The sequence below is a fragment of the Marmota monax genome, unplaced genomic scaffold (genome assembly GCF_021218885.2).
Source record: "Marmota monax isolate L192 unplaced genomic scaffold, Marmota_monax_Labrador192_F-V1.1 WCK01_AAM20220418_F8-fsc00168, whole genome shotgun sequence".
Classification (NCBI taxonomy): domain Eukaryota; kingdom Metazoa; phylum Chordata; class Mammalia; order Rodentia; family Sciuridae; genus Marmota; species Marmota monax.
In genome coordinates this window covers 2,563,485-2,581,296 of record NW_026692492.1, presented here as the reverse complement: position 1 = coordinate 2,581,296, position 17,812 = coordinate 2,563,485, and the positions used below count along the sequence as shown (strand labels likewise).

Sequence of the window (17,812 nt, the reverse complement as noted above, 5' to 3'; positions counted from 1 at the left end):
TTTGGTTTGGGATCAGAGATTAAACCCAGAGGAACTTTACTGATAAGTCACATCCCCAGACATAAGGCCTGGCTAAGTCACTAAGGCTGTCCTCAAGTTTACAATCCTACTGCCTCAGCCTCTGGAACAGCAAGGATCACAGGTGTGCACCACTGTACCTGGCTGTAATTGTTTTCACAATGGAAATGTAACTAGACTTTTTAAAAATCCACTTCTTTCTTCCCTATTTGATAACAGTCCATCCCATTTGGCTCTGAAAAAATAGACCTGGGCCTCAAAATGTGAGCAGATCATTTCAAAGTGATACACAGAAAGCTTTGGTGCTGAGGGAGCACACATGTGTCAGGCTCAAGGGGCAGGGAAGGTCCCTGACATCTGGGACATGCTCCCTCCTGGTCTTGCTTCCTGAAAACCTCTAGGATCACCCTCCCAGGGACCTAGACCATGACGCCAGTATACGAGGCTTTTCAGGTTTGCACAGCTCTGCACTGGGGTGGGTGTTGCTTATGCTCTGGGAGAGGTTTTGCTCCTTCACACTGTGAGAGATTGAAAGGGCAGGAATCACTGGTGACCTGGCCCCTCAGCACCAGCATCCACAGGCTGACTGGCCACCTCTCTCCACGGAATGGGAACAGAGCTTGGGAAAAACAAGGTCCCAAGGAAGTAGCTGTCTAGATGAGGCCTGTTCCAGGAGATTCCTCAGCTCAGAGCCCCCAGCAGCTTCCCTGAGAGGCTGCACCCCACACCTCAGGTGTCCTCTAGGAGGAACTGACTCAGGGCCTGAAGTTCTGTTCACCCTGCAGGGACCAGGGCAGCTGTGGGCACCTTGTGGCAGCTCCAGGAAGGGACAGTGGCTGAGGACATAGGACCCTGTGAGGCGTCCAAAGGGAACCTCTGCCCAAGAAATCTGACATGGTGTCTACACCTAAGGAAGATATAAGGAGAAGCACAAGATTTTTACAGCTGTGAACTCAAGTTCTCTATAAGTTGCATCTACATCAAAGAACCTTCAGAGTACTTGACTTTGGCTAACCAGACCAACATCAGGTTAAAAAAGGCAGGGTTCTGTATGGAGAGCAAAAATTATCTTGGGCTATCTTAAGCCATTTAGTAGCCAATCATCCTAATTTCTGTATCAGACCACAATCTCAAAACTATTAAATTTCTCAGAATATATCATTACCCTTACCAGAAATCTAGTCCCCACCATCTACCAAAGTAAGAATGTGATAACAACAGACAGAAGAAATTTCTTTTTTCTTTTTTTCTGTTTTTTTTCCCTGTAACCCACCCATCTGATGATCCTACCAATGCATTTGGTTAATGTAGTGATACACAACTTTCTTTTATAAAAGTTCATGTAGGCCAGGCACAGTGGCACACAACTGTAATCCCAGCAGCTTGAGAGGCTAAGCTAGGAGGATCGCTACACTCAAAGCCACCCTCAGCTACTTAGGGAAGCCATAAAGAACGTGGTGATATCAGCCTCATAATACAATATAAAAAGGACTGATTGTGGCTCAGTGATTAAGTGCCTCTGAGTTCAATCCTTGTCTTTCAGGGTGGGACACATACATCATTTCGGTTCCCTTGAATTCATGTTCCTGAGTATGCTCATTAATGTTTGGATCAAAATGAACTATTTTCCATAGCTGGGATTGCCAATGCCTTTAATGTCAACAGCTTGAGAAACTGAAGCAGGCGGGGGAGGACTTACAGGCCAGGCTGGGCAACATAGCCAGACCCCATCTGAAAATCAAATTTAAAGAGCTGTGGATGAAGAACAGAAGAATAAATCACACACTATTATCCTATGTGCACATATGACTACAGGACTAGTGTGAATCCACATGGAGTACAACCAGAAAAAGGAGCAGTGACACTCTATTTATGTGTGCTGTGTCAAAATGCATTATAATGCCATATATAACTAATAAAAAGAAATTTAAGTAAATAAATAATATATGTCAAAGTAGGGAGGGGGGCTGTATATATAGCCCAAGATTCAATATCCCTAGCTTCTATGTAGAAATGCCTTTTTTCCTTTTAAAGTACTTTGACCAAACACAGGGAACTGTTAAGTTCCCCTTTCTTTCCCCTCAAGTATAATATTCACAAATAGAAAACAAATGCTTTCAAAAGTGTTCTTCTTGCCAGGGACAGTGGCACAGGCCTTCTTAGAATGGCCTTAGGCCTGAGCCTAAGCAACTCCATTTTAGAAGACCTGCAGTTTCACCAGGCACATCCACAGATCCCTCCAGTAAGGCGTCAAACAAGTTCCTTCCCCTCACCCTGATAAAGAGAGTGAAGCCTCTGACAGGCTGTCCTTGCCTGACAAGAGGGAAAGGGAGAAGATCAGGGTGAAGACCACCAGACTAGATGTTTCTGACGCCAGGGTAAATGACCCCACTGAGAAATAGGGTGATAGCTGATAAGGATTGAAAGGGGGGTCAAAAGCCCCCAAATTTAGTTATAAATGATAGAGCAAATGAACAGGGATTCAGCCAGCACAAACAAGGATGCACTTGAGCTAGAGAGCCTGCTGAGGACCTGACATCCCATCACTTGGCATCTTTCCTGAGTCTCTGCGTGGTCCTCACTGCTCTCAAACTTCACTGCCTCCTCTGGACCTTGGTGAGAGCTGCAACTCCTTCCTAGGACCCCCTCCTCAACTGGTCCTCTGCTCCACACCAGGAAAAGACTGCCTTGGTTACAGACCTGGTCACGGAGGTCTGAGGTCTGAGTGAATGTGCATCTGCTGGACTCAAAGCCTAAGACATAAGACCTTTAAACTCAGCATACAGAGGGAATGTCTTTCATTAGCTTATCATTATTAAGTGTGTTTTCCAGTGCTTAGAATGAATCTAGAATTGTTTGCTGTGAATTGATTATGTCTATGTCAATGCCTAGCATTAAGGATTGTTGTTTTCTTGATTAAGAACCTATACAGTTCAACTGTATTGAGTAATTTGAGTGAATAGAGCATTGAAAGGGGCACAAGTGTGTGGACATTCTTTATTTCTCCCCTTGACTGCATAAGTCACAGTTTTGCCCCCTCCACACAGCCCTGTCATTCCAGGAACTTTGGAGGCTGAAGCAGAAGTGAAGCCAGATTTACAGATAGGTAGTTAGGTAAATTGGGTCTAATAATGTGTAAGATAAATAAAACAGAGGCCCTTATAGAGAATGGAGTCCTGGAAACCAGAGCAGCAATTGAAATGTTAATGTCCCCAAGACAGGAACCCATTCTAAGGAACTGTTAATGCTAATCCAAAAACCACCCCAGGCCCTTCCTGCCCAGATTTCTTCTCCAGCCCACCAATCTGCCACCTTTTGGACCTTCCCACCTGCATTCTATCACTGCAGCATAATGAGAAACAAAGTGTGGGAAAGCAAAAAGAAGACTTTAGCTATAAAAGATGGAAGACCTCCCCCTTACAGGGATTCCACCTCTTGGGTCCCCTTCTTCCTGTGGGGAGAAGTCTTTTCTGCTGTCCTTTAATAAACCTCTACTTTCCACTCTACACTTGCCTCAGCGTGCTTCTCTGGTGTTATACTTCAGCATTCGGGGAAGCAAGGACTCGTCACTGGTAAACAGCAGTCACAGAAGGATCACAGGTTGGAGACCAGCTTCCACACCAAGTGGGTGCAGATCTCAAAATTCAGTAAAAGTGGAGGCTGGGGATGTGGCTGATAAAACTCCCAGAGTTTGGGTCCCAATTAAAAGAAAAGAACTATTCTCTCCAATATTTCGCTAGATGAGAAGTGACAATTAGCGGACGGTGTCCATTTGAACGGAGTGGGAAGAACGAACGTCTGGCCGAGCTGTGAGGTGGAGGGAAGGTGGGGTTTAGAAGGCAGGAGGCGCCTGCAATTTGGGGAACCTACAGCAGCCCCCGGAGGAGCTCCCCTGGGAGAAGGAGGGTGCATTTGTGGCCCTGCTTCCTCCACGTTGGGAAGAGTGGGTCGGGCCACCAGTAGGGAGCAAAGGGGACACCAGGGACCTGAGGCGCCCTTCCAAACCCAGGGAACCAGGGGACAGGCCCCAGGGCCACCCTCCAGCGGGGACTCTGCCACGCTCAGCAGCTCACCTCAAAAACCCAAAACCCAGCTCACCCCATGAGGCCAAGGGACAGGGCCACGACTCCGCCGCGCTCCCCAGCTCACCCGGGCACCTGGCCCCAAGGCAGGTGGCGACGTGTACCTTCAGCCCTGGTCGCAAACTCACCATTTTTGTGTTCTGTGGTGACCCGGAGTCCTCTCGAGGAACCTCCAGGCACCCGAGACGGGGGTGGGGGGGACACAGGCAAAGCAGAGTCACCTCAGTCCCTGGAGCAGAGAACTCTCGGCTTGAAGGATGAGGAGGGGAGTCGCTGAGGAAGAAACGCTCGCGAGATTCCGGAAGCCCGCCCTTCCTTTCCCTCTGCGCACTGATTGGGCAGTTCCCCCAGCATCCGGGATCGACAGCCTCCAGGCCCGCCTCTGCATCGTGATTGACATGCAACAGCATCCAATCACTGGCTGAAGTTGGGTAGAGTGACAGATGCTTGGCCCCAGCCCTTTCAGGCGGAGCTTTTCAGCTGTGCTGGGAACTAACCCAGGTGGGAAGCCTTGGCTTAGCCTCTGGTACAGAGGTGACACCTGGCGCTGAGCTAGGCTTCAGCCATAGAGTGCTTTCTGAGCATGGCGAGCCCCTGGGTTTAACCTCAACACAAAAACAAAGCACAGCTTCTCAGGGAGGTTGAGGCTGGAGGAGCCCAAGGTCAGTGAGACCCTCTCTTAAGAAAAAAGGAAAAGAGTGGGATGTAGCTCAGTGGTCCAGGTCAAGCCCCACTGGTATATATATATATATATATATATATATATATATATATATATATACACACACACACATACATACATATATATATATGAAAAAACAATATATATACCTCAGGCAAATTAGAAAGACACTGTCTCCAAATTTTTGAAACACTCTTTAAAGATATCATATATATCCACATATATGTGATATCTACTAATGAAAACAGTTTGAAAATTATTTTAGTGTTTCTCATTACCTCCTGGCCTCTGATCTTTGAGGAGGCAGCCTGACCTATAAAAGGAAACATTTGGGGTTCAGGCTGTGGCTCAATGTTCCATCCCCAGCAGAGAAAGGGGTGGGGTGGGGGGGAGGCAGGCAACCTTCTAAAACAGCAATGTGCAGCAGAAATAAAATGGGCGCCTTGTGCTCAATGTACATAGTCTACATTCTACAATTATCAATTCTTATGTACAGACCTTACTCTGCTGATCCCACAAGTCTGCTCAGCTGTTTGCCCTAAATTAAGAAAGAAAAGGTGTTGATTGAAATCAGGAAAGGAACGTTGACCAGTGCAGCTACATTAGGGAGATAAGGAAAGCCTGTCTTACCCTGTGTTTAGGTGCTGACAAGGGCTTTGATATTTTCTTGAAAGGGAAATCATTGTCATGAATGTATAGGGGAAATTGTATGTAGGAGTTAGTATTAATTGTAATAGAATAATATTGTATTATTATTGCATTAGGTGATATGCTAATAATATCATAATATGTAGAATTGTATTAGGTTAGGCTTCAGGCATCTGTAGTCTCATAACATGTCTGTGAACTCAAGCTCATTTGCCTCCTTGAAACATGTTATTCTATTGCACAGACTGACCTCATTATTTTCTCTCAGTATAAAGTCCCCCTTTGTGAACTCTTTTTATGTCAAGGTTTCAGATGCACCAACATTTTCAAGAAAAGCCACAAGCCCATCTGCATCCTGCCTAGGAAGCAATGTACCCCCAGGGGTGACCCAGTGCTCTCAGCTTCCTGGGTTCAACTGATAGTTAAACCAGGAAGAAATAATAACCCTGCTCAGCTCTGCCAGAAAGCCCGCATATAAAACATAAAAATGTGTCACTTGGGGCCAATACAGCCTGTCATATTAACCCCAATAATGGAAAGTATATACCATTTTATTTTTTTCTCTTAAATTGGACTTTGTGAAGTCTTGCACATCCTGCATAGTGTCTCACATTCATTCTACCTAACAATATTGCCCATGGACCAGGGGGGCTATTGTGTAAAAAGTGTGGAAACATGGGCACATAGCTGCCCAGAGCTGAGAATTGAATCCCAGGTGGTTTTATTGTCCCCCATATCGAGATTGAATTGAGGGTGGGGGCACTTTAGCACTGAGCTACATCCCCAGCCCCCCTTTTCATTGTGGTTCAAAGAAGGTGGGTGGGAGCATAGGTGTGATGCAGCTGAGAAAATAACCCCAGATGGTGACTCCAACCTGTTATCAGACCAATGAGGAAATAAGAAATACAAGCATGGTGGTGCAGGACTGTAATCCCAGCCTCTCAGGAGGCTGAGACAGGAGGATTGCTTGGTCAAGCCAGCATCAGCAAAAATAGGGTGCTAAGCAACTCAGTGAGATCTTGACTCTAAATAAAATACCAAACAAGGCTAGGGATGTGGTGAAGTGGCCATGTGCTCCTGGATGAATGGAAGGATGGGTGAATGGGTGGGAGGATGCATGGACTGATGGGAAGATGTAAGAATGTCTGAATGGATGCCTGGATGAATGGGTAGATGGGCGGGTAAATAGACAAAGCCATGATGCATGGGAGAGAAAATGGGCAGATGGGTGGAAGGAGGGATGGCTGGTACATAGACAGATGGATAGATATATAGACAGATGCATGCTGATGGATTTGAGTAAAGTTAGTGATTTGCTAATCCTGAGAATAAAGGGTTCAGAACAGAGTACATTTCTACAAGCCTGTATGACATCATGTACACAGTTTAGCCAAAATAAGAAAATTCCCCACACTTTCTAAGATCTTCTAGCCTTCAAAGTCCCCCACTCAGACCATCTCTTTTGCCCCATTTTGGCCCTGTCTACACCACACCCCACGAAGACATAATTTTTTCCCTATTCCCCAGTCATACTGGGGATCAGGGTTTCTGTGAACTCAGGATATGCAAGTGTCTTTTGCACCCATAGCTTTCAAATCCTTTGGGTCCAAACCCAGCAGTGGCATTGCTGGGTCATATTGTGATTCAATCCTAAGCTTTTGAGAGGCCACCACATTGTTCTGCCAAGGGCCACCTGGAGCCCCAGGAGTTGGGAGAGGCAGGAAGGAGCTTCTGTGGAGCCAGAGGAGGGAGCTGGACACCATTGTAAGAGGTGGGTCCTGTCCACACCTGGCCCTTAGAACCCCTGAGTGGGATCTTGTGTGGAAACAGGGTCTCTGCAGAGGTAGTTAGTGAAAGATCTGAGATGGGTTCCTCGTGGGTCAGGGGGCCCTTATGCAATGGCAGTGTCCACACAAGAGACAGAAGAGAGGACACAGACACAGAGATGGAGCCACATGGAGACAGAGTTAGAGAATGGAATCATGGGGCCACCTGGAACCCAGGAGGTGGGAGAGGCAGGCAGGAGCCTCCCTGGATCCTGTGGAGGGAGCTCATCCTGTGACCACTGGTCTCAGCCATCTGCCCTCCAGGGCTGGGGGAGGGGGTGGTGGTTCCTGGATCACTTTTGATTTCAGTCTCTTTGGTTTGGGTTATTAATTATAACAGCCCCAGGAAAACCCTCACAGACTCAGTATACTCTAGTTTTACAGTTGGAAAATTATCATTTCTGGAGCTGAGTTTTGCAGCACTAAGAAATTTTACTTGCACTGGTCGATTTTAAATAATTTTTTCCAATAACTAGACACACAGCACCACCCCATCCACAAAACTGCACTGTATTTCAGTGTATCATTCCCATAGCAACCAACATCCTGAATGCTCAATTCATCAGCCAAGATTATCCTAGATTAGCAGCCTAGTAGGTTGTTTTATCTTCATTTTATTTTTCGTTTTTGGTACTGCAGATTGAACCCAGTGTTTCTAACCACTGAGCCACATCTCCAGCCCTTTTTTATATCTTATATACAGAGTCTTACCCATTTGCTCAGGCCCTCACTACATTGCTGAGACTGGCCCCCAAATTCAACCCTCCCGCCTCAGCCTCCCAAGCCACTGGGATTACAGGCATGCCACACCACAGCAGATAACACTATGTTTTTTGAGGAGACCTTCCGTCCTGGGAGCAGAGATCTCTAAGAACACAGGAAGCAAGCAAGTTGGGTGCTGCTAGGCAGATTATCAAACAGACTGAGCACGATCATGGGTTAGAAATGGTCTAGGGCCATGGGAGTTGGCTTCCTGGGGAGCAGAGTTTGAGGGAGGTTGTGTGGGTAGGGGCAGCTGGGTGGGTCCTGATTCTGCTGTGCCTCATTGCTCCAGATAGGGAATACCCATAGAATGTTAAATAGACTATGTAACATCAAATTTCATTATTTAATAATAATTGTATAATTATAATGTAATAATAGATAAGCTCTACTGTCGCGACCCCTCGCCGGCAAGGGAAAACACGACACAGGATTCTTCTTTCAGCAGTTTATTCAGGCCTTGATTCAAGTATCATCTTCTAGTGACCCCCCCCCCCGCCGAGCGCCCAAGCACAGCCTAATAAAGCCTCCCGCATACCAATCACAAGCTGCCACGTGGATCTCTCTCATAAGGTGGGAAGGGATTGCGTGCCAACTCTCCAAAAAAGGAGTTGTTTATCACAGGCCACAGTGGAAGCCGGCGCCATCTTCTAATGGTGGCCACGGTCTATTAGAACGGCTCACCACACTCTACCTTATAATTTACAACCTATGTTAATGTGCCTGTGTCAATATTCATTTTGAAGTGGCACACACTGTAATTCTGTGACTTGGGAGGCTGAAGCAGGAGGATTGTAAGTTGGAGACCAGCCTCAGCAACTCAGAAAGTCCCTAAGCAACTTAGAGTCTATGTCAAAATAAAATATATATATAAAGGATTAGTGATGTAGCTCAGTGGTTAAGCACCTCAAGTTGAATCTCCAGTACCAATAGTAATAATAATAATTAAAGTAATAATTTTGTTGATACATCTGCAGAATTGAAAGCTTGATGCTTAGTAAGTTCAGAACTTGTAGCCTCTGTAGGGGCTTGGGGTACAAAGTCAATAGAGTCAAGGTGTGGCTGGGTATGAAGATGGTGACCCAGCCCAGAGGATGCTGAAGAACTCAGAGGTGTCAAGGTGGGCTGGTGACTGGGGACACAGCTGGCCCAATGTGCTGGCTTTCTGTTCCACACAGCATCGGTGGTGAGAAAGAAGCAGGGCTCCTAGTGATGTCCAGCTGCCATGTCTTTCCTTATCCCAAGATCCACTGGGCTGGAAATGGGTTTGGCCATCAGGCAGAGGTGGAGTTAGCTTGGGTGGTGGCCTGAGGTCATCAATGAAGAGTCAGGGTGTGTGGTCTGAAGGCCCCAGGCTGGGTGTTTTGTTACAGCAGCCCAGGAAGACTAATACACCAGCCCTCTGACCAGTGCAATGACCTGAGTGTGTCTGGAGCTGCCACATTGGAACTGAGGGTCCCTTAGCTCTGAGTGATGAGCATGTGGCAATGTGGTAAGCCAGCCATGGGCTGGGTGTGAACTATGAGCCTGCTGGAACCAGGGATCCGAGTCAAGCATGAGGATGTGGGTCTCCCAAGCGTCTCTGCAGAGTTCAAGGATTAAAGGTAGGTCAAGCTGGACCACTTGTCCCCAAAGCATGGTAGGCCCCTCCCCCTTGGCAGGCTTAGGCACTCTCTGGCTGGAAGAGCAGGGTCAGGAAGTGCCTGTTCCACAGAGTTGCTCCTGTGGAGGGACAAGAATCACAGAGAGATGACTGAGGACACCAGAAGGTCTCAGCCAGGTGTCCTCAGGAGGTGAATAGCACCAGGGGTGGTGGCCCGTGTGTGGGTGGGCATAAGCTGTTCTGTCCTCTCCAGAGCAGAGAGAAGGCAGCCTCCAATTAGATCCCGCACAGACACATTCACTACAATGAGACCTGAGAGTGTGACATCCAGATAGCAGCTACTGCCTGAGGATCTACACCTCAGACAGGAAAAGCCACCCAACCACCCATCAGGATGGACCCCAGCCATGACTGACGTCTGTCTGTTCAGCCTGCTCTACCCTGGCTCCCTCCAGCCACAGGCACAGCCCACCAGCTCCCAGCCCTGCCCGGCTTCTGGTCGACCTGAGTCCCTTCAGCTCTCACCTTCCTCCGTCACTATTCTCTATTTGGAGAAACAGAGCTGATTTTAAAAAGGTTCTTAGAGATCAAAATTCCTCTTTCATGTCACTCCAGGGACAATGGCAGCTTCTAGGAACACAAACAACAGTGAGTGTGGTGCAGGGGAGGGTGTTAGACCAGGACGCAAGAAAAGACCAATGGCTCCAATTAAAATCAAATTAAAGCAAGGTTATTATTTTGACCAGCCGGGCTGCCTCTCCCACCCAACACTGACCCCGGGACCTGTCTGCACAGCAAGGCCCCCTCCTCCCCCACCATCTACCTTCCCTCCTGTCATCTTCCCCAGCATCCAGACACCTGCTGGTTCCATTCTGTACTCCAGAGGCTCCGCAGTCTTCAGCAACCTGGCCCTTTTCTGGGTCTCTACTTGAGGGAGACGCCCCTGCACATGCAAGGGACTGAGTAGCTTTTGTCCCTGTTTCTCTCTTACTGCCAATTTAATCCCCAGCCAGCCTACAGGCCCTTAATGGGGACCTTTTCCTTGCCAACACCTCGCGGGACCTCTCTTTCACATCTCTGCAGTCACTCTCTGCTCTCTGGGCTGTGCTCCTGTGCAGACACTTCATCCAGTTTCCTGAGTTTACAATCCTCTCCTTGATGCAGGGGGCCTGTTTTCAACACTTGGTCGTGAGCAGAGTGCCCCCTGCTGGCCGTCCTGTGTTATGACCGCTGGTTTTACAAGCCTCCTCTGTGGTGTTCAATCTTCAGTCCCCAGGTGCTTGTGTGTCTGGTGCACTGCTCCATGTCTGGGTCCGTGCGTTTGCTTCTGTACATTGCTTCCAAGGAAACCGGGCCTTTGTGTTTGTGTGGGCTCTGTCTCATCCAGCAACGAGGCCCACGGAACAGGGTCGAGGACAGTGTGGCTAGAGAGTCACGAATCAAGACCTCCAGACACCAAGCAGGAAGCAGGTCTGATTTTATTGCGCAGTTACCATGTGTATACACTCGGGCAGCAGCTAAGCACATTACATGCAGCCACCAATACAATTTCGGAACAACTCTAGGAGACCAAAGCAGGCCCCCCAATATTCCCTCTGGACTACTGACGATTCCAAGGTTGTTCTGTTGAGCAACTGCTGGCACAGGAGTGACTCTGAAGAGCCACAACCAAACAAGTAGCAGGTCGTGGAGCAAGTGCAGGGTCTGCAACAGGTGGCCTCATGCCCAAGGAGGGGCCTACAGGGTGAGCAGCCTGCAGCTCACACTCCTAGCTGGAGGGGAGTGGCCTGCCACTCAGGTGCCCCTCATGTATGCCACATATGCAGTTGTACATGCCCTTGTCCCCACGTCTCCCCCTCAGACTTGCCACAAGGACTTTTGCTAGCATCCCTTGTTTTTGTTTGGTGGCCTTCACATGCTTGCATAAGCGTCTCACAACACAAGAAAAAAATTATTACTGTCACACTCAGTAGGGCCAGGGTAATAGCGTTATAAGGGTTAGTAACTTGGTTCTCAGGTTTTTCCAATGTTCAGCCAATCCCTGGAAGAAAGAGGAGGCTGTTGAGACAGACACCTTAGTCCCCTTGATTTTGACCATGGCCTTAGTGACGTCAGCAGGAGGGGGGCCCGGGTCGAACGGTGGAAACTGCGCTGACACGCCCCACCCCAGGGCCTCGGAGACTCGCCTCCCCACCCTGAGACCCTCGGGCCTCCGAACCCCTCCGAGACCCGCTCCCTGCCCCCTCACGGCCTCTGTCCCCCCACACCAGGTCGACACAGATGCGCTGGAGTGTCCCCCCACTAAGGCCCGCTCTGCCCCTCCCATTCGGAGCCGGGACCCCTCCCCAATTACATGCCCCTTGTCCCCCTACCCAACCAGGGCCAAGTCCCACAATCTCCATAAGGCACGTCCCCTGGCCACCCTGACACGGCTGTGACCCCCCCCCACACACACACACACACTTTTTTTAAGACACGCAGCCCGATGCCCTAAGGAATCGAAGCCCTCCGTATCCCGTCCGGGTCCTTCTCCCCAACCGCGGCCTTGAGTCCCCTCCCAAACCTTTGCCTGTCACACACACTCAGTAAAACACAACCTGCCCCTCCTCCAGGGAGACTCCAGTCCTGTCCCCTCCCCTTACGGCCGTCTCGCCCCATCACTCCCTGACAACCACCCGGCCGAGACCCGGGACCTGACTTGAGTCCCCCCGGACGCCCCGCGCCCCCTCCCTGATACTGCTGGGGAGTCCCCAGGAACAGTCTAAGCCACTGCTGTCCGCTCCCGGGCCTCTCTCCCCTCCCCCCAACAGTAGGGCCGCCACTGGACCCGGGCTCCGCCCCTTCTCCTCCTAACTCGCGCCTCAGTCCGCTCCTGGGCCCAGGTGTCCACCCTGTGGCAGCTCCGCGGTGCCCAACACTCAGGCCTGCCCCTGTCCCGCCCCCAGACGGCCAGCCCCCTACTCTACCGCACGCCCCATGCGCCACCCCCAGCAGGTCCACACCAGGACACGCCCCCTGCACCGCCCCCTGCAGTCCACTCCACCCTCCAGGACACGCCCCTTACACCGCCCACCTCCAGGCCCTGCTTCCCCCTAGACAGGTTCCGCCGGCTCCTGCCTCTTCCCCCGCCCAACCCCAAGTCCGCCGAGACCGCCATTACCAAGGCCCGCCCCTGTCCCACCCCCAGCACGTCCAGCCCCCAACACGAGAACACGCCCCGTCCTGCTCCAGGGCCCCCGAGTCCCCCGTCCCGCACCAGCGCAGCTCAGCCCGCAACAACCCCCACAGCCCGGCCTTATGCCCCCCACAATAAAAAACGCGGGTTGCAGACCCTTGACTTTCCCCCATCCCTGCCCCCCACCATGGCTGGGTCCCCCTCGCAGCGCTAGGACATGCCGATCACCCTCAGGGTCCTCCAGGCCGCCCACAGCGCCCCGCGCATCCTCGTCCCTCCAGCAGTGGGACGGGCCACTCCCACCGCGACGCCTCGTCCACTCTCCCAGAGCACACGATGTAAGGGGAGGGGCATGTAAGGGGAGGGGCTCAGAAGTTCACAGTCTGCAGAAGTTCACATAAAAGCAGCTTTTTCTTTCACTGTTCTGGACATGTTAACTCTTCAAGGACAGCAACTGAGAAGGAGAGAAATTCTTCTCCCCTTTCTTTCCTCCCCCTGCCAACTGTTACCATGGAGCCCATTTGTAACTTATCTTAAAAATGTAGACATCTCTGTGAAGCCCAGCTCAAGGCCAGAGGCCTTGTTTGCACATTTCTTCAAAGTACTATACTGGATGGGTTTGTGATAACTAGTAAGGGGGTGTCAGCACCTGGAGTGCTGGTATCTTCTCGCCAGTGGCCAAGTAAAACAGGGCGACACGAAAATAGGAAGATTATCTACATTGAACTCTTTTGCAGAGACTCTTTTGCTGACAGTCCCAAAAGCAGCCATGGTGAAGATTTCTGGAGAAACACAGTTAAGACCTTTCTGTGGAGAGAGGGGGTGCCACTACAATATAAAAAGGGCAGAACACCTCGTTTTTTGGGATACCAGGATACCAGCTATGGCCCCTTTCTCCCTCCCAGGAGAAGTCTCTGTTACCCCTTTTTAAGTAAACCCTGGTTCATATGCTTGCCTTGGAGTGCTTCTCTAATATTCAAACTTCAACATGTGGGGAAGCAGGACCCATCCACCCCTTGATCCACCCATCCACCGGATAACCAGCAGTATCATTGCGATGGGCAAAAGGGGCGACTTATGCAGTCGAGGGGAAGAAATAATGTCCACATGCTTCTGTCCTTTTCAATACTTTATTCACTCAAATAACTCAATACAATTTCACTTTATAGGTTCTTAATCAGGAAACCATCCTTGCATTCATTCATCCTTTCCCCGACTCATCTATGTATCTATCTATTCATACACCCTTCCACTAATCCAGTCCTCCATCCACCCATCCATCTACTCATCCACTGCCATCTACTCATCCACCCCTCCATCCAACCATCCAACTTCTATCCACCCATTCACCTGTTCATCCACCCATTCACCCTCCACTCCTCCATCCACCCATCCTCCCCTATATCTACCAGTCCTCCATCCACCCATCCACTCCCTCATCCACTCACCCACCCACCATCCACTTATCCATCCCTCTGTCCAATGATTCACCTATACATCCAACCATCTGCCCATCCATCCACCCATCCACCCATCTATCCATCCACCCACCCATCCATCACCCACCCATTCACTCATTCACCCATTCGTCCACCCATCCACATATCCACCTAGCCACCCACCCATCCATCCACTCATCCACCCATCCTCCCTTCCATCTACCCATCCACCCATCCGTTCAACCATCCACACCTCCATCTACTCATCCACCACCATCAACTTACCCTCCCCCAACCAACCATCCACCCATCCATCCATCCATCTTTCTATGTACCCATCCATCCATCTATCCATCCACTAATCCAGTCCTCCATCCACCCATCCTCCCCTTCCTCTACCCATCCACCTATTCTTCCAACCATCCACCCTCCATCCAACCATCCAACTATCCATCCACCCATCCACCCCTTGATCCACCCATTCGCCCATCCATCCACACATCCACCTATCCACCAACCCATCCACCCAGCCATCCACTCATTAACGTATCAGTGTCTCTCTGTCTGTCCATTTGTCCACCTATATATCTACACCTACATACTTACTAAACATAGCAGCTTTAGCTGTGGTTTCCAGATCAGGCTGGGTGTTGGCAGCAGGTCCACCCTGGCCCCTGGAGCCCCACCTCCACTAGTTTGTTCTGCATGCCAGTGTGGCCAGCTCACAAGGCCATGGCGAACTTGCGGTTTTTCTGTTCCTGCTTATCCGTCTGAGACATATGTGTCCCACGGGAATGCCTTGACCTTTTCTGGTCTGATGGACTTCTTGTTAAGGGAGGTTTCGGTACCTGACAATAACAGATGTTGAAACTAAATTTCTCCCCCCTCCCTCCTGCTTTTGGGTAGTTTTCCACTTGTGCTGCTTGGGGTATAAAAAAAGGTGTGTTAGCAATAAAGGGTATTGACTCCTGGATGAAGAACCTTGGTGTCCTGTGTGTCTTTTAACCTCGCCGTCCCTCGCCGGACTCGGCTCCCTTGGCCGGACGCGGCAGCTGGGCCCACAGGAAGTGGGACTGTCTGCAGTAGTCTCTGGAGCAGGTGGAGATGGCAGCTTCATGAGTGTGAGGCGACCTCTCTGTGACAGGCGTCCTGGAGAAGGCAGCTCTCTGCTCCCCACTGGGCTGCAGTGGGCAGAAACTGGACAGATGGCTGTGGGCTCTTGGGAAGTCCATGATCCACCCAGACTCTGCAGTGAAGCCCTCAGGGGGCCACCGTGTGCAGCTGTTGAAGTCATGTGCCTTTGTGTGGTTTTGGCAACCTGGAGGCTTCCCAAGGAGCCTCATTATCCATCTAGTTGTGGCTCAGCAGGCTGCGAAACTCCAAGGACTGCAGTTAACAGGAGCATCCAGAAAGTCCCAGGGCAATAGCTCCAGGAGGCCGAAGCCCACCAGCTCACAAGCATCTTTTGTCATTTTCCTGGTGTCCGTTTCCTCTACATTATATTTACTTTGAGATTCCAAACAACACACCTTTCGATTTTGTCATTATGTTCCAGTAACTTTTGCTTTTTCCATCAGAGGACCTTAAACACAAAAGTCAGAATCATGAATGTTGTCTTGGAGCTCTGCAAAACCATTAAGGTCAGAGAGAAGGTTTCCTGCTGATATTAAAATGATGTGGGAGAGGTTGTACTGCTGGTATCTGTGGAGTTATTGAAGCTAAGAACCCACACGAGGGATTGGGGACTCTTGTAGGATGATTGTGGTCACCGGTCATGGGTGAAGTTGCCACCATCCCCTCTCCCTCCCTCTCCCTTCCTTTCTTCTCATTTTTTGGGGGTGGGGGGTGCTGGGGATGAAACCCAGGGGAACTCAACCACTGAGCCCCATGCCCTAGCCCCTTTTCTGTTTTATTTTGAGACAAGATCTTGCTAAGTTGCTGAGGCTGGCCTCCAACTTGCAATCTTCCTGCCTCCGTCTCCCGAGTCCCTGGGAAGATAGGTGTGCATCCACCCTACCTAGCCACTTTCCTCAGGATGGATCGAAGTTATGTTTCTACAAAACTTGTGGACAACAATCCCTTGGGAATCACCACACACCCCAACTTGCAAGAAGGTTCAATATTAGGACATTGTTTTTTAATATTTTATTAGTTTTCAATGGACCTTTATTTTATTTATACATGGTGCTGAGAAGGGAACCCAAGAATCACGAGTAAACAGGTAGAGCCTCTGCTGTCTCAGTCCGGGCAACCTCAAGTGTGAGCTGCACAGATGGAGCGAGAGAGGTCTGTGTGTCCAGCACATAGGGAGGCCTCCAACGTGAAGGAGATTCCGACCCAGGAAAATGCATTGTCCCAAATAAAGTCATTACCCTGAAGAGCAGCACAAGTGGAATTTGAAAGTTCACATCACCTCGTTTTTCTTTCTCTCTCTCTCTTTTCTTTCTTTCTTTCTTTTTCTTTCTTTCTTTCTTTCTTTCATTTGGTACTGGTGATTGAACCCAGAGATGCTTAGCCATTGAGTACATTGCAGCCCTTTTTATTTTGAGTCAATGTCTGCCTTAGTTTCTCAGGGCCTCATTAAGTTGCTGAGGCTGGCTTTGAATTCTATCCTCTTGCCTCAGGCTCATGAGCCACAGGGACCACCGACAGGCACCCCCACACCCAGCACCTCGTCTTACTTTTCTGTTTCCTCTTAGCTTTTCCAATCTGTCATGTCAGGACTTGCTCTTTGTGCAGTAGAAAGACTTTCCTTTTGAGAGGAAAGCCACATCTCCAAAAGATCTCCATTAGTTAAAGCTAACACAAATCAACACCTTCACTAAAAAAATATCATTTTGTCTCACCTCTTTTGGACCTCTAGAGTTTGTATTTTTTTACAGAGTTTTTAGTTGTAGATGGACACAGTACCTTTATTTTATTAATTTATTTTTATGTGGTGCTGAGGATCCAAACCAGTGCCTCGTATGTGTGAGGCAAGCGCTCTGCCACTGAGCCACAGTCCCAGGCCTTGAGTTTGCATTTTGAGAGAAGTAAGTTTATAATTAAATATTTTCTGCTTGCACTTTATTGAATTCTTCAGAACGTTTAAAGACCAGTCTGTGCTCCGTCTGCCAGACTAAGCGACTAGGGTTTGCTGATGAGCAGAAAGGACTTCTCAGAACCCACTCAGGCTCACTCTGCACCTCCAGCCATCGTCTTTATGCTGAAATCACAAAGCCCTTCGCCCTGTGCAGCGTCCCTAGGCTACGGCTCTGTCCGCACATCTCCCTTTGCTGTCACCTTGTTGAATTGGAAACAGTGAAACCTTCCTCCCTCACTCAGGTTCTGCAAGGAAGCCAGAAGGCAGAGCGGTGCCCCTGTGTGCAGAGCCTTCCTCCAGCAAGGCTCCCAGGTCCTCCTTTTCCCTCTAATTGATCCCCAATGTCCAAGTGCACAGGGACAGAAGCCTTGGCCATTCACCTGAATTTGCTGACTTGGGAGATGAGCTCAGTTCAAACTTAGAGCACATCCACTCACCTGCTCAGGCCTGCAGCTGTGGCCTGCTGCTGCCCAAGATGTCTCAGGAGGGCGGAAC

The 17,812-nt window shown here is 49.7% G+C and overlaps 2 protein-coding genes across 6 annotated transcripts in view; both read right to left on the bottom strand.

Moving 5' to 3' along the window:
• Positions 1–17,812, bottom strand: part of LOC124092073 (zinc finger protein 14) — a 112,065-nt gene that overhangs the window by 11,014 nt on the left and 83,239 nt on the right. For 2 of the 5 annotated variants that reach the window (XM_046443370.2, XM_046443371.2), the window contains exon 1: positions 4,229–4,361. The exons of 1 other annotated variant lie outside the window; for it this stretch is intronic. In XM_046443370.2, coding sequence (XP_046299326.1) covers positions 4,229–4,231 — 3 coding nt within the window. In that variant the 5' untranslated portion in view covers positions 4,232–4,361. Of the gene's footprint in view, positions 1–4,116; positions 4,364–17,812 lie in introns of those variants that run through there. 2 more of the 5 variants (XM_058579048.1, XM_058579047.1) reach the window with 2 other exon arrangements.
• The window catches only part of LOC124092079 (zinc finger protein 709-like), a 147,569-nt gene that overhangs the window by 46,540 nt on the left and 83,217 nt on the right, over positions 1–17,812 (bottom strand). The gene's annotated exons all lie outside the window — the stretch shown is intronic.